Raw genomic sequence first — 23,681 nt, forward strand, 5'->3', positions numbered from 1 at the left:
CGCGAGACGCGCCTCTCCCCCACCTCCCCGCCCGCAGCCTCCCGCAACCCTGGGACCCGTGCGCGCCCGCGCCACACCCCCTCGGGCCCCGCGCGCCGCCGCCGCGCACAGACCCCGCCCCGCCCGGGCGCCCCGAGGCGCGTCCCGGGCCACCTGCTGCAGGTGCGCGGCCGCCCCCGTGTCCACCTGTCAGGCGCGCACCGGCGGAGGACGGTGCGGTCCTTACTCGGGACACCGTCGCCCCCGAGGACCATACCCCGGAGGGCGCGGCCAATACCAGGCAAGTGGCCAGCGCCGGGACCGGAGGCTGTCAGCCCTTTACACCTGACCCCTCAACCAGCCGACCCCAGCCACCCTGAATCTGGGGGCTTCATTCCCCTGCTTTCTGTTTCCTTTTTCTTTTTAGACAGCTTTATTGAGATAGAATGGATCTATCACATAAGTCACTCATTTAAAGTGTTAACACTTGGTGACTTGTTCTATATACACAAAGTTGTGCGACAATCTGCACTATCAAATTCCAGGACATTTTGTCACCCCCCAAAGGAAACCCCCATACTCCTAAAGCGTCATTCCCGCCCCCCATCCAGCCCCTGGTAACCACTAATCTACTTTCTGAATAGGGACACCTCATGTGAAAGGACTCATACAATATGCTTGTGTCTTTTGGGTCTGGGTTTTTTAACTTTACCATAATGTTTTCCAGGTTCATCCATGATGAACTTCCTCTCTTTTTAGGGCCAAATAATATTCCATTGCATGGATATATCACATTTTATTTATCAGTTGGTGGGCATCTAGGTTGTTTCTATCTTTTGGCAATTGTGAATAATGCTGTTAGGAATATTTGTGTGCAGGTGTTTATGGGAACACAATTTCATTTCCCTTCCACCTACGAGTGGGATTTCTAGGTCACATGGTAACTCTATTTTTAACATTTTGAGAAAAGGGGCCAAAGAGCTTTCCAAAGTAGCTGCACCATTTTTTAAATTCCCATCAGCAATGTATGAGGGTTCCAATTTCTCCACATTCTGGCCAACCCTTTTTTAAAAAGATTTTATTTATTTAACAGACAGACATCACAGGTAGGCAGAGAGGCAGGCAGAGAGAGAAGAAGGGAAGCAGGCTCCCTCCTGAGCAGAGAGCCCGATGCGGGGCTCGATCCCAGGACCCTGAGATCATGACCTGAGCCGAAGGCAGCGGCTTAACCAACTGAGCCACCCAGGTGCCCCTCATCAATTAATTTTTGATGAGGGAGCCATGACCATCCAGTGGGGAAAGAATAACCTCGTCAAGCAGAGGCAGCTGCAGAGGGAGAGGCAGGCTCCCCGCTGAGCAGGGAGCCCAATGTGGGACTCAATCCCAGGACCCCGGGACCCCGGGACCTGAGCCGAAGGCAGATGCTTCACTGACTGAGCCACTCAGGCACCCCCAGAGACCTGAATTTAAGAGTGAAAACTGTAAAACTCTTAGAACAAAGCATAGGAATAAATCTTCGTGACCTTGGAAGTTGTTTACAACTTAGATAGGACAACAAAACAAAAGCAACAAATGAAGGATAAGTTAGATGTCATCAAATTTTAAAACTTTGGGGCATTTAAGGACACTATCAAGAAAGTGAAGACAGATGGGGTGCCTGGGTGGCTCAGCCGTTAAGCAGCTGCCTGTGGCTTGGGTCATGATCCCAGGACCCTGGGATCGAGCTCTGCATCAGTCTCCCTGCTCAGTGGGAAGCCTGCTTCTCCCTCACCCTCTCCCCCTGTTTGTGTTCCCTCGCTCGGTTTTGTTGCTTTGGTAAAATAAAAAAAATTTTTAAAAAAAAAAAAAAAAGGTGAAGCGAGAACCCAGAGAATGAGAGAAAATATTTGCAGATCATAAGGGATTAATATCCAGAATATATAAGGAACTCCTACAACTTGACAACAACACAACAACACAACACAACAAAAACCCAACTGAAAAATGGGCAAAGAACAGAATAGACATATCCAATTGCTTTGTATGTCACAGATCTACAAAGGGCCAAGAAACTTATGAAAAGATGCTCAACATTGTTAGTCATCAGGAAAATGCGAATCAAAATGAGATATCATTTCACACCCGCTAGGATGGCTAGAAAGAAAAGATCAGTTAAGGGTTGGCCAGGGGGCATCTGGGTGGCTCAGCGGGTTAAAGCCTCTGCCTTCGGCTCGGGTCATGATCTCAGGGTCCTGGGATCGAGCCCCACATCGGGCTCTCTGCTCAGCGGGGAGCCTGCTTCCTCTCTCTCTCTCTCTCTCTGCCTGCCTCTCTGCCTACTTGTGATCTCTGTCTGTCAAATAAATAAATAAATAAAATCTTTTAAAAAATACATAATCTATATGTCTGTCTTTATGCTGACATCACACTGTCTTGATCACTATAGTTCTGTACTAAATTTTGAAACTGGGAACTGTTAATCCTCTTTGTTTTTTTTATTAAAAAGCCGGAGTCTCCAGCCTGCTTGCCTGCCCCCGCAACTGCATGAGCTAATTCCTCAAAATAGATCCTCTATGTGTGTGTCCTGCTATGTTTCTCTGAAGAACCCTGACTAAACAGATGTTTTCCTGTGTATTTGGATCTTCTTTAATTTCTTTCAATCACATTTTGTAGTTTTCAGTAGTTTTTGTAGCTTTCAGTGTACCAGCCTTGCACTTCTTTTGTTAGATTTATTCCTAAATGTTTTCTTCTTCCTGACGCTAATCGTAAATGGAATTCTTTTCTTAATTTCAGTATGGATTATTTATTGCTAGGTTATAGAAATACACTTGATTTTTGTCATGCTCTTTTGTCCTGCAACTTTGCTGAACTCGTTCGTTACCTCTAATAGGTTCTTAGGGGATGTGTTGGGATTTTGCAGATATGAGATGATGTCGTTTGAAAATATAGTTTTACTTCTTCCTTTCCACTCTAGATGCCTTTTATTTTCTTTTGTTGCCTAATCATCATGGCTAGACCCTTCAGTTAAATGTTCGCTGGGAGTGGTGACATTCCTTTTCATTTTATAATTTGGAATTATTTCAGACTTACAGAAAAGTTGTAAGAACAGTTTGAAGAGCTGTCATGTGCCCTTGACCCTAATTTGCCCAGAGTTCATATTTTGCCCCATTTGCTTTTCTCGCTCATTCGCTCCCGCCCTCCCCCACCTCTCTCCTAGGTGTGTGTGTATACTGTATGCAACACTTACTTTACATAAAAAATAATATGTTTCTGAACTACAGCAAACTAAGTTGCATACAGCTCACCCCTTTACCCCGGGGTTTTTCATTCTGTATTTTGCCACAGTAAAATTACAATGTAACTCGCATACCTTCTTACACTGAAGCAGCAGAAACATCAGTGTTTCCTTTGATCCAGGACCCCATTTACGTTCCCACGTTGCATTTTCCCACGTTGCATTTAGTCATCACTTCTCTTTATTCCCCTTTAATCTGGAACATACCTCTGCTTTGCCTGGACATTTTTGAGGAGGGCAGGCCAGGCATTTGGTAGAATGTCCTTCAGTCTGGGTTTGTGTGGTGTTTTCTCATGATGAGATCCAGGCTGCGCGCTGTTGCGAGGAGAACCACGCTCTCTGTTCCAGGGGGCTGGGCCCTCTCCAGGCCTCTCTGCCTTGTCCCTGTAACGTTTGCTTGGAGCGCTTGGATAAGGTGGGGGACTGCTAGTCTCTCAAGTGGACAGTTAACTATTTGTCCCTCTGTCATAAAGACGTTTGTAGGGGAGGGGGTTACCAACTGGCTGGCTCAGTCAGTAGAGTGTGCAACTCTTGGTCTTGGGATTATGAGTTCAAGCCCCACGTTGGGTGTAGAGCTGACTTAGAAAAAAGAAGTCATTTGTAGGGGCACCTGAGTGGCTCAGTGGGTTAAGCTTCTGCCTTTGGCTCAGGTCATGATCTCAGGGTCCTGGGATCGAGCCCCACATTAGGCTCCCTGCCGAACAGGGAGTCTGCTTGTCCCTCTCTCTCTCTCTACCTGCCTCTCTGCCTCCTTCTGATCTATCTCTCTCTCTCTCTCTCTCTCAAATAAATAAATAAATAATTTTAAAGGTTTTATTTATTCATGAGAGAGAGAGAGAGAGAGAGAAAGTATGAGCAGCAAGAGGAGTGGAAGGAGTAGCAGGCTCCCCCCTCTGAGCAAGGAGCCTGACGTGGGGCTTGATCCTGGGATCCTGGGATCCTGGGATCATGACCTGAGCTGAAGGCAGAAGCTTAACCCACTGAGCCACCCAGGTGCCCCAATAAATAAAATATCTTAAAAAGAAAAAAAAAGTCATTTGTAGGAAGATTTTTTGAAACTAGGTGAATATTCTGTTCCTCATCAACATGTCATCAATCATTGGGAATTTTTGCCTGCGTCACTGGTTACTCTGATGCCTGCAGGAGGGATTTTCTTCCTCCACGATCCCTCCTCCATGTATCTGTCAGCATCCTGCGCTCGAGAAGAGCTCCTCTGTTTCTCTGTGAATTCACCAGCAGTGTGGACTGGCGGATCTTGACTTTATTCAATGAATTATAGTCTGTTATCGTTAGTTATCCATTTTGTGTCCACTTTGGTGCCTTCTTGAGGCTGGCTTCTGTGCTAGCCACGGCCCCATCATTCTTTAAGTAGCTTAGGACTTTTGGCTTCTTGTCCTTTCCTCCCCCTAATCCTTCCAAGGAGCCCTGGTTCCTTTAAGGAGAGTAACATTTAGAATCCAAGATATAGGGGTGATGTGTGCTCATTGCCACTGGGGCATTTTCAGCGGGCAGAGCGAGGAGGTCTCTCTGTCTCCCGCTCTCTGTATGTACGTATACATTTCTAATTATACTTGTGTTTATACACATACATGAATATGCACATACACACAAATATATACATGTATGTAAATCCGGAGGACATACTGATACTTCTCATTCCAATTCCACAGTACAAGTTCCTAGCCTTTCCCTGGTCTATACTGGGGTCCCTTCTCCATGAGTGGGAGAGACCCGCTCCCGGCATCATCATTTGCTGCATCTCCCACAGACAGCACTTTCCCAACAGCTGCGCTACAGCCCCAGGAATTAACCTACTAAGGAGTCCAGGATTTACTTGCAGGATCCTGCTGTCTGCTGTCTTCCGGCTTAAGACTGAGGATGTAACGTACAATGCTGTATGTAAATTGTACATTCCCCTTTACGATGGTCATGTTATCCATTTGAAAAACTCTTGGGATCGTTTCTCTTTGCATTTAATTTTAGCTTTTCCCTCCATTCTCTTTTTATTCTTTGAGGATATAAAGTAGCAACATGTGTCCAGAAGTCAAAACTATACAAAAAGGAACATCCAGGGCAGGGGCGCCTGGGTGGTTCAGTCGTTAAGCCTCTGCCTTTGGCTCAGACCATGATCCCAGGGTCCTGGGATGCAGCCCTTCATCGGGCTCTCTGCTCGGCGGGAAGCCGCTTCTCCCTCTGCCACTCTCCTTGCTTGTGTTCCCTCTCTCGCTGTCTCTCTGTCTGCCAAATAAATAAATAAAATCTTTTTTAAAAAGGAAGAAGATACACCTGGGGATTGTCCCTCCTCCTGCGCCCCGACCACCTGGTTCGTTCCCTCTCTCCTGTAGGTAACCAATCCCATCAGTTGCCTCTGTTTTCTTTTTTCCCTTTAAAATGAGCTTTATTGGGGTACGATCTGCATTTTAACTGTACAGTTCGAGTTTAACAAATACATACCTCTGTGTAACCACCCTTGGGTCAAGATATAGACCTTCCCATCAGCCCAGAGGCCCCTCCAAGTTCCCTCTACAGCCAGTGGCTGCCACCCATTCCTGCGTGGCTAGTGTCATGGTCTCTGTCCCCATGATGATGGTGAACATCTCATATGCTTTTGTCATTCTTTTTTTTAAGTATTTATTCGAGAGAAAGAGAGAAGGAGAGAGCAAGCCTGAGCAAGGGGAAGGGCAAAGGGAGAAGCAGACTTCCCACTGAGCAGGGAGCCTGCTGGCCGCAGGCGCGGGGCTCGAACCCAGGACATCCCGAGATCATGACCCGAGCTGGAGGCAGAGGTTTAACCGACTGAACCACCCAGGTGCCCTGCTTTTACCATTCTTTTCTCTTTTTTTAAGATTTTATTTATTTGACAGAGAGAGATCACAAGCAGGCAGATAGAGGGGAAACAGGCTCCCAGCTGAGCAGAGGCAGATGCTCAACTGACTTAACCACCCAGGTACCCCCCCCTTTGCCATTCTTTTTTTTTTTTTAAGATTTTATTTATTTATTTGAGAGAGAGAGAGAGAGAGAGACAGTGAGCGAGACCATGAGAGGGGAGACGTTCAGAGGGAGAAGCAGACTCCCCGTGGAGCTGGGAGCCCGATGTGGGACTCGATCCCGGGACTCCAGGATCATGACCTGAGCCAAAGGCAGTTGCTTAACCAACTGCGCCACCCAGGCGCCCCGTGCCATTCTTACATCATCTTGTGTGACATGTCTATTCAAATCTTGTGCCCATTTTGGAAAGGGTAAGATGTCTTTCTCATGTTTCTTGACTTGCAGGAGTTTATATACACTCTCCATATTCCAGAGACAAGCCCTTTGTCATAAGGTATTTCTGTTTTTGTCTCCAAGCCAGTGGCTTGTCTTTTTATTTTCATAGTAGCATCTTTCCAAGAGCAAAAGCTTACATTATTATGAAGTCCAATTTATTAATTTTTTTCCTTTTATGATTAATGATTTTTGTATCCTGCCCAAACTTTGCTTCGTGCAAGGTCACAAAGATTTTCTCCTGTGTTTTAATAGATGTTTTTTGTTTTCTCAATTTGGGCTTTTACTTTTCGATCTGTAAGCTGTCAAGTTCATTTCTCTGTATGGTCAAAACAAGGTGATTGTCCTGGGGCTGCCCAAAGAAGTACCACATACAGAGGGATTTAAAACAAGAGACATTTACTCCCCTCCCCACTCCCAGGCCAGAAGGCAGGAATCCAGGTGCGGGCAGGGCGGTCCTCCCGCTCCCAAGGCTCTGGGGGCTGATCTTTCCTTGAGTCTTCCAGTGGCTGCGGTCGCCAGAGTCCTTGCCCTGCCCTGGCTGGTGGGCGCCACTCCTCCCGCCACCACGGGCCCGCTGCCTCCTGCCTCCGCGAGGGCCACCGCTGCATCTTACAAGGACACCAGTTGTCTCGGATTAGGGTCCATTCTCCTCCAGCACAACTCATCTTGATTCCGTCTGTAAAAACCCCGTCTCCAAACCAGGTCGCATTCGAGGGTCCTGGGGGAGAACCGCGACATTTCTTTCTGGGGACGCAAGTCAATCCCTGACAGCAGGGTTTAAGTGTACTTTTTCCGTGCAGATAACCGACTGCTCCAGCGTCGTCTCTTAACCTCCAATGCAAACATTTCTTCCCGGACCCTGATTCTGTGCCAGCCCCTATGCACCTGTCCTCGTGCTCATACTACGCAGCCTGGATTACTGTGGCTTCATAGTAGGTTTGGAAATCAGGTGTCTGACTTTGCTCTTCTTCTTTGAAACTGTTTTTGGATTTCTAGGTCCTTTGCATGTCTACACACTTTGAGGGTGAGCTGGTCAATTTTTACACAAAAAAGTGGGCTGGGGTTTTGGACAGGGATTGCACTGAATTCTAGATCACTGGGGAAGGGAGTCATCATGGTGCTTGATTCTAACATGGCCCAAGCTCCCCACATCTTGGCATATAGGCCTGCATGGCCCCCTCCTCACTGACATTACACGGCAGCACAGACCCAATACCCACGCCCCAATTCTACTGAGCCCGCCAGTCCATGAGCATGAAAGGTCGGTCTATCTACATAGCTCTTCAGTTGTACAATTTCGTTTATGTGACATTCCCAAAAGACTCAAGTGCACATGACCGGAAACTAGATGAGTGGTTGTCAGGAGCTGGGGGGAGGGATTGAAGAGAGACCTTTGAGTGGGCACAGGGTCTCACTTTGAGGTGATGGGAAGGTTCTGGAACCAGATAGGGGTGACAGTCGCACAATACTGAACATAGTAAACACCACTTTGAAATGTACTTTTTTTAAACGGTTAGTGGTTATTTTTGTTATGTGAATTTGCCCTCAGTTGAAAATGTTTTTTGAAAATTCAGTAAAGGAGCACCTGGGTAGCCCGGTCCAATAAGGATCTGACTTTTGATTTCAGCTCCGGTCATGATCTCAGGGTCCTGAATCTGACTGAGGAGTCTCGCTCTCCTCTCCCTCTCACTCACTCTCTCTCTCTCTAGAATAAAAAATAAGTCTTTAGGGGTGCCTGGAGGGCTCAGTGGGTTAAAGCCTCTGCCTTCTGCTCGGGTCATGGTCTCAGGGTCCTGGGATCGATCAGTAGGGGGCCTGCTTCCATCTCATTCTGTGCCTGCCTCTCTGCCTAATTGTGATCTCTGTCTGTCAAATAAATAAATAAAATCTTTAAAGAAAAGAAAATAAAAGTACCTTTTTAAAAAAAGTCTTTAAAAATTAAGCAAAACCCTACATTGGGAGAACACATGTTCTCTCTCGGGTTGCATGTGTCCTGGGGGCGAGTGATGATGTCCTGGGCTTGGGGGCGGGGGGGTTGCAAAATGTCTGGAAAATTAATTCTGCTGCTTTAAAAGGAAAGAATAAGGAGGCCCTGCCTGCACAGATACAGGGAGACGCTTCTCTGCCCGAGGCACTGCGGGAACTGGGCAGGGAGGGCTGCCAGGCACAGGGTGTCTCCACCACCACCCGGGCTGCTGCCACCGGGGCTGCTGCCATGTGAACCAGGCGGAATCCTGGCTTCTGCAGAACCGGTCAAGGTAAACGAGAAAAGATCCAGCATCCACCCCTCCAGCTCACAGCCCTGGCCTTCCTCTCTGCCCTCCAGCGCCTTCCGCGGACCTGCCTGCGGCGTCTTCACACTCGCTGACCCTCTGGAGCACTCTACCCTCCATTTGGGGTTGTCGCTTGTCACCCTTGTCAGCCACCGCGCCGGGGCCTCAGAGAGGCCCCTCTGCACGTTGCTTGTTCGTGTGTCGTCTCCGTCTGCTGCTCACACCCACCCGCGTGCTTGCTCAGCCCCCACCGCACCCCCACAGCCCAGGAATGAGGCCTGGCGCAGCGCCGGCCCCACTGCTCCCCAGAAGTGTTGGTGACCGTTCGCCAAGTTCCGTGACTTCACGTGGTCCCCGAGTCTGACGGCTTCCCAGCTTCTGTCTGCAGCCTGCCCTCTGAGCTCCACATTTGTATGGGGCCAAAGTCCCGGGAAGAGGGTACCCGGCGCTAGCCCAGCCCGTCCCCACAGGAACTCTGGCTTGTGCCCACCAAACCTGAGGCCAGACACCCACCACCCCTACTTAGGCAAGGGGGCGCCTCTCTCAGCCCCCGCCCCCACCAAGGCTATGTCCCTTCACTGGCCTGGCTCGGAAGGAAGTGGGTCTCCTCCCCTTACAGTCCCCACACCCCTGCCCCTGGATCCTGACCCAACCCCCGTAGATTTACAGTGCTTCCGAGCCAGGTCCTTCCCTGCCAGGATCCAAGACCCGGCCTTATGGAGCTTGTTTTCCAGAAGCTATGGGGTCAAACGCAGTTCCCCTGGCAACCATTTCAACTGGGTAAGCCAGCTGAGAGGGGCTCCCTTTCCTTGAGAAGCATACTCTTCTGGTGCAGAATGCCAGATGATCCCCTCTCCAGGGTTCCCAGTGCCAAACAAAAGGCCCCATTGAGGTCCTCAGACTTGTCCCCCACAACCAGGACCAGGGGTCAGGCTTGGCGACCCATTCCCTGCTGTGCCACGGAGGTGCTCATGTCCAGGCTCTCTGGGTCCCTCCTCCAAACGACACCAGATGGCTCTGCCCAGACACAGGGCCGGGAAGGCCGAGGGAGAGCTCCTGGTTGCCGGCCAGGATCACCCATGCTGCATCTGAAGGGGACACAGGGCTCTGCCCATGGGGGGAGGAGGGCACAGGAGCTTCCGTCCCTTGTGGGGTCCCCCACTGTTCCATCTGTTTGCCAAAGCGGGGGGCCAGACCCAGACCTGGGATGCTGTCATCCAGGGGCTGCCCATTCCCTCTGCTCTGGTTTAGGCGAGAGGAAGAATGGAAGCAGGGAGTAATCAGGTTGTCTTTCTCAGCCTTCTAGAATGGGACTTGCCTGCCTCAGCTTACCCGAAGGGAACTGGGGGATCTGGCTGCTGAAGCAAGGGTGGGGAGCAGGAGCACCAGCCCCAAGCTAGACCTCCCCCCTCGGAGCCATGACAACATGGGGCACCCGCAGCGGCCTTCCCGCGCAGGCACCGGGCAGACAGGCTGGGAAGGGCGCAGCTCCAGGAGGGCAAAGGTGGGTTTCCAGAGCTGTGGTATGGGTGCAGGGGGGCCGCGAGCCACAGGACAGCCGCATCCCCTATGGAATGGGCAGGAAGGAGACAGAAGAGGAGCCCAAAGGCCTGGGGGAAGGGAGGACCCCTCCCACTCACCACAGACAACCACGATGTCACATAGGTGTCCTGAAGAGAGTGGGTTGGCTCCAATGGCAGTGCCTGCCCAGGCCCCGGCGGGTTGCGAACACCCCCCTTAGGCAGACTCCCATGCTCCCGCCCCCAGCAGACAAACACGTGCTCTCTAGCCAGATACGAAGACCAGAAACAGTGCATGATTTCATTTATGTGGAACTTCCAGAATAGGCAAATCCATACAGACAGAAAGCAGACAAGGGGGTACCAGGGGCTGGGGGAGAGGCTGTGAATGGGCACGGGGTCTCCTTGGCGGGGGTACGACAGAAATGATCTGGACATAGACAGAGATGATGGTCGCACAACACTGTGAGTGAACTAAGTACCCCCCAATCAAATGATCAAAATGGTGAATTTTACCTCCATAAGCAATGTTTAAAACAACTCTGCCGTGCGCATTTATTTCTCATAAAAGTGACACCACCAGTGGCAGGGGTCGCCAGCTCCCTGCTCCCTTCCCTAGTCAGTCAGGTCAGGGCTGAGGAAGTGGGGAGGGGGTGGGGGGGCGCCTGGAGTCCTGGAGACCCCGGGAGGGGGCAGAGGACAGCTGGAGCTGGAGGAGCCATGGCGCTCAGCACCACGGTTCACCGTTCACCGGATCTGGGGTGAGAACAAGAGGACTGAGCGGGCTGAGGGCCGGCTGGCTCCCCTCCCCCAGCTCAAGGCCCCCTGTGGGGAGGGGGCTGCTCACCGTGTACTTGTCCCACTTCTTCTCGGGGTCGTAGGGCTCCCAGCGGCTGGCGGGAAAAATGTGCTTGTTCTTCTCGTACCAGCTCCGCAGCACCACCTTGCCTGCATGGGACTGAGGGGGGCGCACGGACAGGGCCCTGTGGCTCTGGGCCGCCGGCGGGAGAGGGGGCGCCCCCCACCCCGAGCTCTCCTTTCTGCCACTGTTCCTCCCCCGCCCCGCGCCGCTGCAGCCCCGCACCTCATCCTTCTCCACGGTGGCATCACTGAGCAGCCGCACGTCATCGTGAACGTCAAAGTTAAAGAGCGGCCCTGCAGAGAACGCAGCCATCCGAGACCATCACGCGGCTGCTCCGGGGCTATAGGGGCCGAGGGAGGCCTGGGGATCCCACGCGGAAGGCGGCGCACTTACCACTCTTCCCTCGTGCCTTGGTGACAATGAAGTCGTAGAAGCTGTGGTGCTAGGAGCGGAGAGCGGAAAGCATGGCTAGAAACATCCATCTCAGCTGCTCCCGCCCACCTGCCCACAGGCCCTGCTGGATTGAGCCAATGACCCGGGCTGGGACGGGGGCCCCTCTCAAGAAGCCCCCAGACACTCCAAAGCCCCCCGACCCCACGCTGCCCGCCCCCACCCGGGGCCTCCGAGGAAGAGAAGAGCCTCACGTGGGGTATGATCAAGTCCTCCTTGATGTACATGAGCTGCTCCACCCCCGCCGACCTGCCGGACGCAGGCAGGGGCTGTGAGCTGGTGGCAGCGGCCACCCGAGTAGGGCCACGGAGCCAGAGCCGGGGCCAGACAGTGAGCCAGGGACCAGCGCCCGCCGTCCTCCACCCCCACCTCGGCACCACTCTCTCAGGATCCCCGTGCCCAGCAGGCCGCCCTCCCACCAGGGGACCCGGCCACCCCTTAGTTCTCCAGAACCGGGGCCGGGAGGCCACAGTGCTCCTACCACCCGCGCTCAGCCCCACCCGCACACCCGCACCTGAGCTCGCTGAAGTCTTTGCGCAGGATCTCCAGTGCCTTCTGCAGGAACTGCTGCATTGTGTTGCCCTTTTTCATCTGCAGGAGCGGCCCAAACGCCACCATCCAGGAGAGCAAGCGGCAGGGGACAGAACGCGGCAGCCTGGGCAGGGGCCCTCAAGAAGGCAGTGGCCTGGAAGGCCCGGCCAAGGACCCTGGAGGCCCTGGCTCCCCCCGACGAGGGTCCAGGGCCGCTGGCCTGCCCCCTCCAGGGTCCTCAGGGACCACTCACAGGAAAAGGACCTGTGAAATGCTAGGGCCAGGCTTGAACGAGGGAGGCTGGGCCGCAGGAGCCCGGGGAGCAGGCTGCACGGCCCACACCGCCTACCTTCACCGTCCGCCGGTGCCCAGAGCCGTCCCAGTAACTGAAGGTGATTTCGATCTCCTCACCTGAGAAGCAGAATTGGCCCTTGGCCTCCGCCAGCTCCCGGGAGCTAGGGGCGCTGCCCCGAAGCCCCGCGGCAGCAGCAGGGCCGGCTCCCCATCACCATCCCGCTCAGCAGGCCTCACTCTTGATCTTCTCCTGCTTGGCCTCCCACTCCTGCCGCAGCTCTTCCCGGAGCCGGTTCTCCTCTTCCTGGGGAGGACACGGGTGAAGGAGGGAAGCCCCAGGCCACTAGGGGGGCCGAGTCAAGGGGCAGGCGACTTTTACCTCGCGGTCTCGGTCAGGTAGGAAGCTGGTGTCCACATCAGGGTTCTTCCCCAGTTTCCTCTTCTTTGTGGTGACCTCTGCAGCAGAAGCAAACACGGGCGTCCGTGGCATCAGGGGCTTCCCAGAACCTCTGGCACCACCTGACAACACTAGGGAGCCCGAGCCTTGCCCACAGGCCCTGACGTCAGTCTCCACCACCAGCAGCTGGACAGAAGGTTGGGGACCAGGGGCTTGCCCCGTCAGCTGCGGCCTGAAGTGCCCCGGGGGACTTAGGGCATTAGGGCCAGCCTGTGCAGCACCAAAAGAAGCGAGCAAACCGAAGCCCCGGGTCCCACAGGGCCCACACTGGAGCCGTAGGGAGCAGGGAGAGGGAAAGGCCCGCTGCACTCGGGCCCGGCTCGCCCGCAGCTGGGACTCAACTTGGTCTCCACAGCGAGGACGTGAAAAACAAGCACGGTGGGTGTGTGGTGCCCGTGAGCACTGTCACCAGTCACGGAGGACCCCGGAGGGCTCGCATCTGCGGGGCGATAACCACTGACAGTCACCGAACTTGAGATGAAGCCTGAGTGACACTGAAGGCTCAGCAGCAGGAAGGCCGCGCGCTGTGAGCCATTGCGGTGATGACATTATCACGCTGCAGGCTCGGGAGGCCCAGAATGCTTTAGCACAACCAGGAAAATGTTTCTGAGCTTGCAGACCCCCTAAAAGGGTCTCACAGACCCCTAAGAGCCCTTTTGGAAAACTGGGGCCCTGACGGACAAGCATACACTCCAGCCTGCCGCGGCAGGGCCTGCCTGCCCATTACAATCACCCAGAGAATCCCACACTAGTGCCCCATTGCAGGGCCCACAAAACCGAACCACGGGGGTGGGGGGATGGAGGAAGCCCTCACAACCCACAGGGATGTTAATAGCCTTCCCCCAGGTCCCGATGCTGTCCCAAACAGTGGTCCCTGCCACACAGATGCACAGGTCGTGATGCTACCGTGTGTCCCTCCACACTTACTACTGATAAGTGCCACTGAGGTCCTCTCCGGTGCCTCACCGCTGCACAGGGAGCACACGAGACCCCAGGGGGCGCAGACTTTTCCTCCCGACCGTGCCAGCCACTCCCGTCCAGGCCAGGAGACTGGGCCTGTGGCCACACCGCACCCCGCCGTGCCCTGCTGTGCCCTGCCTCAGTTCCCTGCCACCACACTTTCCAAAGCAGCCCGGGACCACCGTCCCAGACTCCCAGGCCTTCACGTGTCCCCTCCTGCCAGCTCGGCTTCCGGGCACACTCAGCGCTTGACTCTATCCATCTCTCCACAACCCCGAGTCCCTCGGGTTGCTCATGAAATTCTCCACATCCTAGGCCCATCTCAACCGTCCCCACCACTGGGCGCTTACCCCAGTCCTGAGGTGGCCCCAGGCCCTTCAGCAGGGCACCTACAGACCTATGGGACTCCAAGGCCCTGCCCCTATCTGTCTGCCTCGGTGGAGGCACACGGGGGCCCCACACTGGTTTCCGCCTTGCTACCCAGCCTTCCCGAACAGCCCGACACCCCTCTGTCCCTTGGCGGAGACCTCTACTGTCCAATCAGTAGCCCCCGAATGTCTGTGGCTGCGTCAGTTTACCCTGAAATTGATCGAACAAAATCGACAATTTGGTGTCCTGCTCACATGAGCTGCGCGCTCGCTGGCCACCGAGCAGCACAGACACGAGCAGGCTCACGACCTCCGCGAGTCCACGCTTCGCGGCGCTTGGGAAGGGCAGCTCCCGAAGGCTCCTGGACGGGCGGCCGCCTCTTACACCAAGGACCTCAGGCCCCTGCCCAGAGCCGCGCGCATGCCTCTGCCCCTCCCCGACACAGCCCTGCAGACTCGGCCCTCGGAGCCGGCCCGACGCGCGAGCTGCAGGACCGCAAACCGAGCGGCCGTCGAGGCTGGTGGCGGGCGCGCTTCATGCCAGAGCCCGGGCCCTGCAAGCAGCCTTTACCTTCCCTCTCCAGCTCCTCCTCGTACGCGGCCGCCTCCTCCTCCTCGTCGCCCGCCTCCTCCTCTTCATCCAGGGTGAAGGACAGGCTGGAGATCTTGCGCTTGGCCTCCTGCTTGCGCTCCTTCTCTCGCAGCTTCTCCAGCTTCCTGCCGGGGCACAGGCGCCCTCAGGCCGCACGGCCCCACCCCGAGGCTCCTTCTCTGCCCCAGAGCCGCCCGCCTGTGCTCCGTGTGGGGCCTCCATGGCATGGGCCGGGGCTGGTTACCAGCCCGGGGCACCTCCCGCCCCTGGGCAGGCTTCCCTCTTGCCCCACCCTAGCCATGGAGGGGCAAAGGGCCCGGCCCGCCCCGAGCTGTGCCAGGAGGGGAGGCCCGTGGCCGGTGGGGCCGAAACCCACAGCTGCAGCTCCTTCGACTGCTCTTTCTTTGCCAGCTGCTTCTCCCTCTCCTTCACCAGGGCCTCCTGCTTGGCCTTCATGTCATTCAGGGTCACGAGACCTGGGAGGGGCGGCAAGACGAGCAAGGGTCAGGCACCACAGTCAGCAAGGCAGCAGGCGTCTGGGGCCAGGAGAGGGTGGCCCACACGAGGGTCACTCACCAACGGTGCTAGACTTGAGCTCCGCCTCCACGGCGTCGTAGTGAGCGGAGAACTTCTTGTCGATGTTCGATTTCATGATGTTCTCCTGTTGGGGCGCGAGGGGAGCGGTGAGGGCCAGCCGCCACCCCGCTGTGGAAGCGGGGGCCTGGGTTCTCGCCCCAGGTCTGCCTCTGGACTCACGGTGATGTGACCTCGGGGAAGATATTTCCTCTTTCCTTGGTTACTGGAAGGGTCCCCAGGGCTCTGGGGGGCACTTCCAGTGCTGAGGATGCTAAGTGGGGTGTGCTGTTGCGGCCCCTCCATGTCTCCTGCTGGGGACCAGAGCTCCCTCAGTGGCCTGGGGTCACAGGCTCCACCTCCCTTTGGTGTCTTTCCTACCCAGCCTTGAAGCTGAAGGTGGAGACCCAAGCCAGAGGTGACAGGAGCGAGTGAAGAGTGCCCCCGCTGAGCAATGTTGCTCCCTCATGAGACCTCACTGCATCCCAGCCCCGCCCCACTTGGTACCACACAGGTCCCTCTCTGGCTGGTGGCCTGTAAAGGAGGGGGCCAGCGGAAGAATGCAAGTCCACACTGCGACAGCATGGCTGGGCCACCAGGGGGAAGTAAGGTCGAGGCGGGCCTTGGCGTGCAGCTGCTTCCGTGCGCTGGCTTGCCCCAGTACCGAAGACAGCCTGCTCTTCAGACGAGTCTCCCCAAAAGGCCCAAGCAGAGGAACACTTGCTTCCTGAGAGCCCGCCGCCACCAGCCACCCACTAAAGCCCAGACGGTGAACCCTGCCTTGGGCCCGGGGCAAAGGGCTCTGTTATGAGGCTCAGTAGCCAGTGGACTGGCCAGGGCCCATGGGACCTGACCTCCCTGGCATCCACTGGATCAGGGCGCAGGCCTCGTTCCCAGAGCCTGGGGGGCCAGGGCAAAGATGCAGTGTACAGGAGGGGAGCCCAAATGCCACCAACGCAACCCCTGACTACGGCTTCGCACTCCCGGAGGCTTGTCACAGGCTTAGCTCGTCTCAGCCTCCTGGGCACATTTTACAGATGAGCACACTGTCGCCGGACCGCTTGCGCCCGTCGCCAGAGGTGGGCGAGCAGGGGTCCCGCCACGGCTCGCCACCGGGGCTCTGCGTCCCGCGTGCCGCGGGTTTCGCGGGGAGGCCGGGGCGGCGGGTGGCGCGCGTGCTCCGAGTCGCCCTGGCCTGGCCCGCACCTCCGCGATCCGCTGCTTCATCTGCTCCATCTGCTCGCGCTGCTTCTCCCTCTTCTTCATCAGGTGCATGGCGCGGCCCGCTTCGCTCGCGGCGCCCTTGTATTGAGCCATGGCGGCGGCGGCGGCGGCGGCGGCGGCGGCGGCGGCAACGGCGGTAACAGCGACAGCGGCCTGGTGGAGTCTCAACGGCTGCAAACGGCAGCAGCCGAGCAGTCAGCTGACGCCCGCGCGGTGACGTCGGGCACCAGGGAACGCGTGATCGCCTCGCCCCGCCCCGGCCCGCCCCCGCCCGGCCTCCCCGCCCCCGCCCGGCCCCGCCCGGCCTGCCCCGCCCCGCCGGCTCCGAAGGCTGGATGGGTCCCTGGCTTCCTTGGCTCCCCCATCAATTCCTCCACGTTAACCCCTGGCCCGAGACTGGCTCCCCAGTTCGCCTTCATCCTGCTGACCCCAAACCTGGGCCACCAAGACCCTCCACTTCCTTAATGTTGAGCCCAGCCTAAGGCCAGACCCACACCCCACTCCAGCGCCCCTGTGCCATGCTGGTTCCCACTCCTTCCTCTTGACTCCCCCACCCAAGACTGGCCATGAACCTGGGCCCGAGTGCCCTCTGCCTCCTCGACTTAGAGACAAGGACCCTGGCCCCTGCACTTCCACCCCCACCCTAGGCCAGACCCCCTTCCCCCTATTTCCCCACACTGACCCCAAGGGGTTACAGGTCAGCACTAATTTGCCTGCATGTGGCTCTTTGGTTCAGGAGCTAACTCCCTGATGAAGGCAGTCACCTTTCACACCTATCCGGAGTAGAGCTAAACCGAAGTCTGAAACTGATAGAATGGAACAGCCCAAGGAGCCGAGGCCCCACCCACTGCCCAGTTTTGGGGGAAATAAAACTGAAGATCTGGGCCCAGGTTTCAACACAGTTTTATTGGGAGGTTTTCTGTGAAATACACTAGAGATTGGGGGAAGGGGACACATTCACTTTGCAAGGTAAGGGTTTCCCACCACTAAGGGAAAGGTTGTGGGGTGGGGCAGGGCATACTGGGGTTTGGATCCATTTTCCCACCTCCTTCTGCTTTGCTCACATTTTTTTTTTCTCAGCAAATGCCAGAGAACACAAACACAAAAACAAGAAACAAAAACCGTGGGATCAACCTCCAACCGGGCCACACCCAAGCCCTCTCCCCTCCCAGGCCTCACCAGAAGGCCGCTGGTGAGAGGCACAGTGCTCCCTTCTCAGATTGGGTGGGCCAAAGTTAATAAATTAGAATAAATTAACAAGGGGGGGGGGCAGGGGATGCAACTTTGTGCTGGGAGGGCCCCTTCTCTCCAACACGCACGAGAGTTGGTGGGGGGAGGCAGGGGCATCTCCAAAGGCCACTACAGTAGGGGTAAGAGCAGTGGGGGCAGAAGTAAGCTTTTCCTCCATGTTCTTCCCAAACAGAGCAGAAGAATTAGGAGTGGAGGGGAAAGAGACACACACAAGGAAAAGAACCCTCTTTTCCCAGAATAAGGGAATGCTATCCAACCCCCTGTCTCCTGAACCGTCGCTAAGGTTAAGGATTTGGTCAGTGAATCAATGAGGTGGGTGACAGGAATGTAGAACGTGGTGGGGGAAGCAGAGAATGCCGGAAACCGGGGCGCCCAGCCACACCCATCTCCCCAGCCCTCAAGGAGAACAGACTTAGGTCAGGGGAGAGGGTACCAAGGGCTGGGGTGTGTGTGGGGGGGGGGTCGTCAATCACTGGTCAGCTTCTCCAAAGACGTCATTCTGTTTGCGCTTCATGTTCTCAAAGTCAAAAGCAGAGCCTGCCATGCGCTTGTAGATGTCTTTGATGTCATTGCAGGTCGTCTCAAAGTGTGTGGTGGCATCATAGGAGCAGGAACAGAACACCTGGAAACATCCAGAGCCCCGGGCCAGGGTGAGTCGGGCAGGGGCCCTGGATGGGCAACCAGGAGCCAGGGCCAAGAACGCCCACTTACCTGGCTCTCCGAGCCATCGTCGATGGGCTCATACAAGTCACTGATGGCCACGAACCTGAGGGGCAGACAAGCGGAGGGAAAGACCTCACGACAAGCCTTACTCAACCTGGTCTCCCCACTCCCTGCAGCTCCCTGGCTCCCTCCGCTCCCCTAGCCTCAGCCCCAGCCCTTCAGCCCCTCACTTCTGGTCAATGGGCTCCAGCAGCTCCAGGGCCGGCTCAACCTCCTTTTCCGGCTCCGCCGTCTCCACTGTGGTGCTGGCGATAGCGACGTACTTGCCCTGTGCAGCCACGTTGTGCGCATACGAGATCATGCACACGTAGATGTCTGCCCACGAGAAAGCGCTCCGTTAACACGGGCCCAGAGGGTTCCTGGAAGCTCAGCTCAATTCGGGCCCACCTGCCCAGCCCTCCCCAGCCCCGCAGAGCAAGCAGCACCCAAACCCACCCTCACAGAGTGGAGTCCTAGCTAGCCAGTTGCTAGGGCGCCAAGCCTGGCGACTGCTAGGCGGCTCCCTGCTCTTAGGAATCAAGCAGACAGCCCCCAGAATGATGGGGAGAGGCAGAGCCGCGCCCACAGAGAACACAGTGGAAGAAGTCACATGGGACTCGACCTACCTGACTTCCTGTTAACTTGGTTCTGGGGGATGATGATTTGGCAGGAGTTGGCGTCATTGGTGTTCTTGATGGGGTGGCTGAGGATGCAGATGATGCGGATAACCTGGCCAGCCTTCCGCACTCGGTCTGGAATGTAGCTGGGGTCACAGATCAGCTGCTTGCAGCGGGCCACCTGTGAAGACACCAGAAGGCCTATCCAGACACTCCCCTCGGTGGTCGTGGGGCCGAGTCCATGCTGAGGGCTGGCACCACACTCCTCTGAGCAGTCACCACTGCCCCTCCTGTAACACACAGCTTCGCTCCGTACCTCGGGGAGGTGGGCCCCCATATGCAGGGCTGGGAAAACCCTTCTGCTGAGACACCGTGCCCAAGAGCACTCCCCGAACCCCTGACACAGCAAGTGGGCTGGAAATGCCTCTCACTGACAGAAATGGCTATGCGGGTTTCTTCTGCAGCTCTGACCCCCAGCCCAAGGCTCTTAGACCTGATTAGCAGCAGTCACAGCAGAGCCACAGTCACTGGGAAGGGGGCCTCTAAGAAGGCCAAAAGCGCCACCCAGGCCATCATGCTTGTGCTGTGCAGAAGGCTTACCTCTCCCTCCGACTTCACACCCACCACCTTGCCATTCTCCATGATGATGTCATCCACTGGTTTGTTCAGCATGTAAGTCCCTCCATAGATGGCACTCAATCTGCGGTGCGGAGAATGATGGTGTACTCCACTGCCCAGGGGGAAGCACGGCCTGGTGCCACCGCGCCCTCCCCCCACCAGCACTGGGGGACAGAGAAGGCAGTCCTGGGCAGGCAGAGCTCAGGTGACCGGCAGTTCTTCCCTGCTCTGATCCTGCCACAGACTCAGGACTGAATCTGGAGTGTTCCTTCCTCTCTGGAGCTTCCACCTACAACATTCTGCAAAGGGCCAGTATGAGGGTGGCATAAAGGCACAGCTCCTCATGAGAATGGCCCGGGAACAGAACGAAGGTCTTTGGAGAAGCCCTCTGACTCGAGGTTCAAAGGCCCCAGGCCCAGCCCTGGAGCTGCCTGACTCAGGCTGGGAGCCAAGCCAGCCCTGCTGCAGCATTCCGCCCCCCGCCCCGTCACCAAGGTGCAGTATGAAGTCAGTCAGACCAGGACGGGAAAGGACAATTGCTACTTGCTATGGAAATGCTCAAGGGTGCCATCTCCATTCTTGGCTTTGGTCCTACTCAGTACTGTCAACAGAAAAGAACCACGCCCTCACCTTGCAAAGCCCTGGGGCAGCTCACCAAGGCCGTAGAGTGGATATAAGTAAGGACTCTTTCCATACCGAGCCAGAGACTCACTGTACAACTTGATGCGGTTGATGGTCTCGAGACAGGGCTGGTCCAGGTAGCTGGGGGGACAGCGTCAAGAGAAGAGGCTCCAGCAGCAGCACCCCCAGCCCACCCCCACCCAAGCACCAGGCCAGCCTTCCCACCACCCTCTATGGCCTGGGGAAGACTACGGGTCAAATAAATGCACAGAAAAAACAAAAAAGGCCAAGGACGGGCATGTGGCTGAGTAGAAATATGCAGGGTGGGTCGAGGGGGAGGCACGAAGGAATGGGGGGGGCAGGGCGCAGGCCAGACGAGGGGCACTCTGCCATGCCAGCTTCCTCTCACTCATCAGTGCGGTAGAGTGCCAAGGCATGGCCAGTGAAGTCGATGACATCCTGGCCCAAGTCAAACTTCCGGTAGACGTCACGCATGCTGGTGCTCTGGGGGTCAACACCCTCGAAGGTCTTGGGGTCATTTTCATCAAAGTTTGCCACAAACACCAGGAACTTGCGGAAGCGCCGCTTCTCAAACATGCCCATCAGATCTGTGGAAGGTGTGAGAAGAACCTTCACAGCACAGAACACGAAGCTCTCCTTCCCACCAAGCCGACCAAGAAAGCAGATGCCCCAACTCTCAGCTGAGTTTTGTTGCTGTTGTGTCGTTGAGCACCGTGTAACCTTCAAATAACCATTTTGCTCCTCACGGCCTGTTTCCCACCAGTACAACCAGGGGACTGGACTGGACAAGCCTGGAGCACTGTCCCAGCTCCAACACTTGGGGCTGTTTCACACAGGTCAAGTGCGGCCCCTGTCAGAGGCTGAAGTCCCTTCAGAAAGAGCAAGCACCCATGCGTCCCCTCTCCAGCGCGTGGACTTCCCTCTGGGCACCCACTGTGAGGCTCAGGGCAACCGAGGGAGGACAGGGCAAAAGGGCCTGGGGTACTGCACAGGGAACGTGACCGTGGGCAAGGGGCACCCTGTTCTGCCCCTCGCCATGGTTCTCTGGCTCAGAGAACATGTACTCACTGGAAGCCAAGGCTTCAGTCTCAGTGGATGGCACTTTATAGATCTTTCCACCCTTGTAGACGAAGCTGCCTTCCACCACCTTAAAGTCCAGGTAGCGCGTCACCTCTGTATACAGCAGCATCTTCACCAGCTGCCCTGTGGGGTGGTGGTGGGGACAACATCAGCACAGCTCCCTAACGGAAGCTCCCTAGCTGGTACGGCTACCCCTTTTCTGGAGCCTGACCCTCGTCTGGTCGCCCTAATCACCCCCCACACCTCTTTCACTCTCTCACCATTGGCCATGAGGAATTTGGGGATCAGATCAACGTTCCAGTCTCGGCCCCTGCCCATCGCCTCAGGGGGCCCCTCCAGCAACTGAAAACGCTTATACAGCTGCAAGCAAGAGAAACAGAGAGAGAGCACTCAAGGACCACCCTCTCCTGCCCCTGCCCCCTTGCACCCCCTTTCCCCCTTCCCAGCAAACCTGGGGAGCCACCCTTGCCCCCTGTGGGAGAGGTTAATGGGAGATGGACCCAGGCCCAGCAGCCTCACCTCCTCCAGCGGTGTGATGGAAGAGCTCTCGCCCCCATAGTAGGGGTTCCGGTCCATATGCAGCACTTTCTTGCCGTTCACAGACATGATGCCTGACAGGATACATTCCTGGGGAAGAGGGCAACATTCGCTGCACTCCCACCTCCCTGCCTCCCCACCAGCGGCCCAGATCTGTTCCCCACCGTAAACCTGAGAAGAAGAGAGCAAAGCTGGAGCCTCTGCTCCAAAGAAAGCTCCTTCCACCCCTGGCGGCCGCCTCGCCTAAGATCAGGGATGACAGCTTCGTCTGACCAGAGTCTTTTATAACTTTGCTGGGCAAAGGGCTGAACAACAGAAGACAAATAACGAAGTCGCTGAGAAAAAGAGTGTCCGCCAAACACAGGAATGTTCTTCAGGCAACCACCATGCCAAGACAGTCCTGTACCTACACAGGGCCTCGAGAAAAGGCAGGAAAGACACAATGCGCCGTAGAAGAGATAGACTGACAGTGAAGGGCACCAGAACGGGAAGTGAAGAAAGGCTGAGCTCCGCCAGCAATCTCAGGCCCCACCCTGGGCTGCTCTTTCCTCAAAGGACAGGAGCCTCTGACCCTGCGCCTGTGCAGCCAAGGGAGGGCCTTCTGCATCCCGACTGAAGAAGAGGACTCTCTCCAGGGGAGTGGTCCAACAGGCTTTGGGGAAGAGGAAGATAAACACCCTCACCAGTTACTGTCCGCAGGCCAAGGACAAAGGCTGCAAATACTACCCAGCCTGTAATCTCCATGGGAAACCATGGTGGGGTAGTGGGAATGTGCTCACTGGCCCCACTGCTGCTCCTTCTGGAACATTCCCTGGGTCCCCAGGCCCCATAAGAAGCCAGGAACACAGGATGAGGGCCCATCTAGGCAAGACACCCTTACCCAGGGTCCTTGTACTTCATCCCCACCAGAATTAGCGCAGGATGGGGGGGGGGGGGGGGGCGGGGGGGGGGGGGGATACTGCGTGCGAGAGATGGGTAGGGGCCGGGTGGGCGGGGTCAGGGGCGCGGAGAGGGGCCCTCGGGTTGTCTTGGGGTGCGTCTTCGGACCCAATACGCCGGGGTGGGGGAGAGAACTGGGGGGTCGGCCCTGGAGAGTCGAGGGGGCGGCTAGGTAGATGGCCGCTTCTCGGAGACGGGGCCGCGACCGTGAAGAAAAACCATGTCGCGGGCGGGGGAGGTGGGGGCGGCGTCGGGCACGGGGCTGTCTTTTTGGGAGACTCAAGCGCCGAGGGGGCAGCACCGAGGACTGCAGTGACGGGAAGATGGGGTCGGCGGCCGGGGGCGGCAGCGCCGCAGGGAGGAGGGGGCGATGCGGGGTCCCGAGCCAACGAGGCCGCACTTACGGTGAGACCGGTCCCCAGCACGATCACATCGTATTCCTCGTCCATGGTCAGGCCTAGCTGCCAGCGCGCGTCGCTCCTCCTCCTCCTTCACCACAGCAGCCGCCGCCGCTGCCGCCGCACTGGACCAAAGATGGCGGCGGCCGACGCCGCTTGACCCCTCCGCCTCGTCAAAGAGTCCCGGCCCCTCCCCGCGTCTCGCCGCACCAGCGGGGGCCACCGCCTCCCCGACTCGCCTCCCAGGAGGAGTGGCCCGGTCCCGGGTCCCAGCTC

At 56.6% G+C, this 23,681-nt stretch overlaps 2 protein-coding genes across 2 annotated transcripts; both read right to left on the reverse strand.

The window, feature by feature from the left end:
• Window positions 1-10,840: 10,840 nt before the first annotated feature.
• On the reverse strand, window positions 10,841-16,832 carry FAM50A (family with sequence similarity 50 member A). Its single transcript, XM_059385355.1, has 13 exons — window positions 16,604-16,832; window positions 15,401-15,485; window positions 15,201-15,300; window positions 14,804-14,949; window positions 12,827-12,903; window positions 12,685-12,751; window positions 12,503-12,564; window positions 12,137-12,213; window positions 11,817-11,871; window positions 11,566-11,614; window positions 11,395-11,465; window positions 11,158-11,268; window positions 10,841-11,066 (listed from the first exon to the last, which is right to left on the reverse strand). The coding sequence occupies exons 1-13, from the start codon at window positions 16,712-16,714 to the stop codon at window positions 11,058-11,060; spliced, it is 1,020 nt and encodes a 339-aa protein (XP_059241338.1). The 5' UTR covers window positions 16,715-16,832; the 3' UTR covers window positions 10,841-11,057.
• Window positions 16,833-17,507: 675 nt separating this feature from the next.
• Window positions 17,508-23,547, reverse strand: GDI1 (GDP dissociation inhibitor 1). Its single transcript, XM_059385772.1, has 11 exons — window positions 23,412-23,547; window positions 22,051-22,158; window positions 21,792-21,891; window positions 21,520-21,654; window positions 20,840-21,038; window positions 20,440-20,571; window positions 19,792-19,891; window positions 19,201-19,372; window positions 18,766-18,910; window positions 18,584-18,638; window positions 17,508-18,494 (listed from the first exon to the last, which is right to left on the reverse strand). The coding sequence occupies exons 1-11, from the start codon at window positions 23,454-23,456 to the stop codon at window positions 18,342-18,344; spliced, it is 1,344 nt and encodes a 447-aa protein (XP_059241755.1). The 5' UTR covers window positions 23,457-23,547; the 3' UTR covers window positions 17,508-18,341.
• Between the last annotated feature and the right edge of the window lie 134 nt (window positions 23,548-23,681).

The sequence above is a fragment of the Mustela nigripes genome, chromosome X (assembly GCF_022355385.1).
Source record: "Mustela nigripes isolate SB6536 chromosome X, MUSNIG.SB6536, whole genome shotgun sequence".
Taxonomy (NCBI): Eukaryota; Metazoa; Chordata; class Mammalia; order Carnivora; family Mustelidae; genus Mustela; species Mustela nigripes.

What these genes read in the sequence shown, in the direction of transcription:
- FAM50A (XM_059385355.1), bottom strand. Translation starts at nt 16,714, where the DNA reads ATGGCTCAATACAAGGGCGCCGCGAGCGAAGCGGGCCGCGCCATGCAC. An exon ending in GCTCAAGTCTAGCACCGTTG is followed by an intron (nt 15,301 to 15,400) that starts GTGAGTGACCCT and finishes CGCCCCTCCCAG; the next exon opens with GTCTCGTGACCCTGAATGAC. An exon ending in CCACCGTGGAGAAGGATGAG is followed by an intron (nt 11,269 to 11,394) that starts GTGCGGGGCTGC and finishes CGCCCCCCTCAG; the next exon opens with TCCCATGCAGGCAAGGTGGT.
- GDI1 (XM_059385772.1), bottom strand. Translation starts at nt 23,456, where the DNA reads ATGGACGAGGAATACGATGTGATCGTGCTGGGGACCGGTCTCACC. An exon ending in TGCTGGGGACCGGTCTCACC is followed by an intron (nt 22,159 to 23,411) that starts GTAAGTGCGGCC and finishes CCTCTTCCCCAG; the next exon opens with GAATGTATCCTGTCAGGCAT. An exon ending in CCAAGTTAACAGGAAGTCAG is followed by an intron (nt 18,911 to 19,200) that starts GTAGGTCGAGTC and finishes TCTCGTGGGCAG; the next exon opens with ACATCTACGTGTGCATGATC.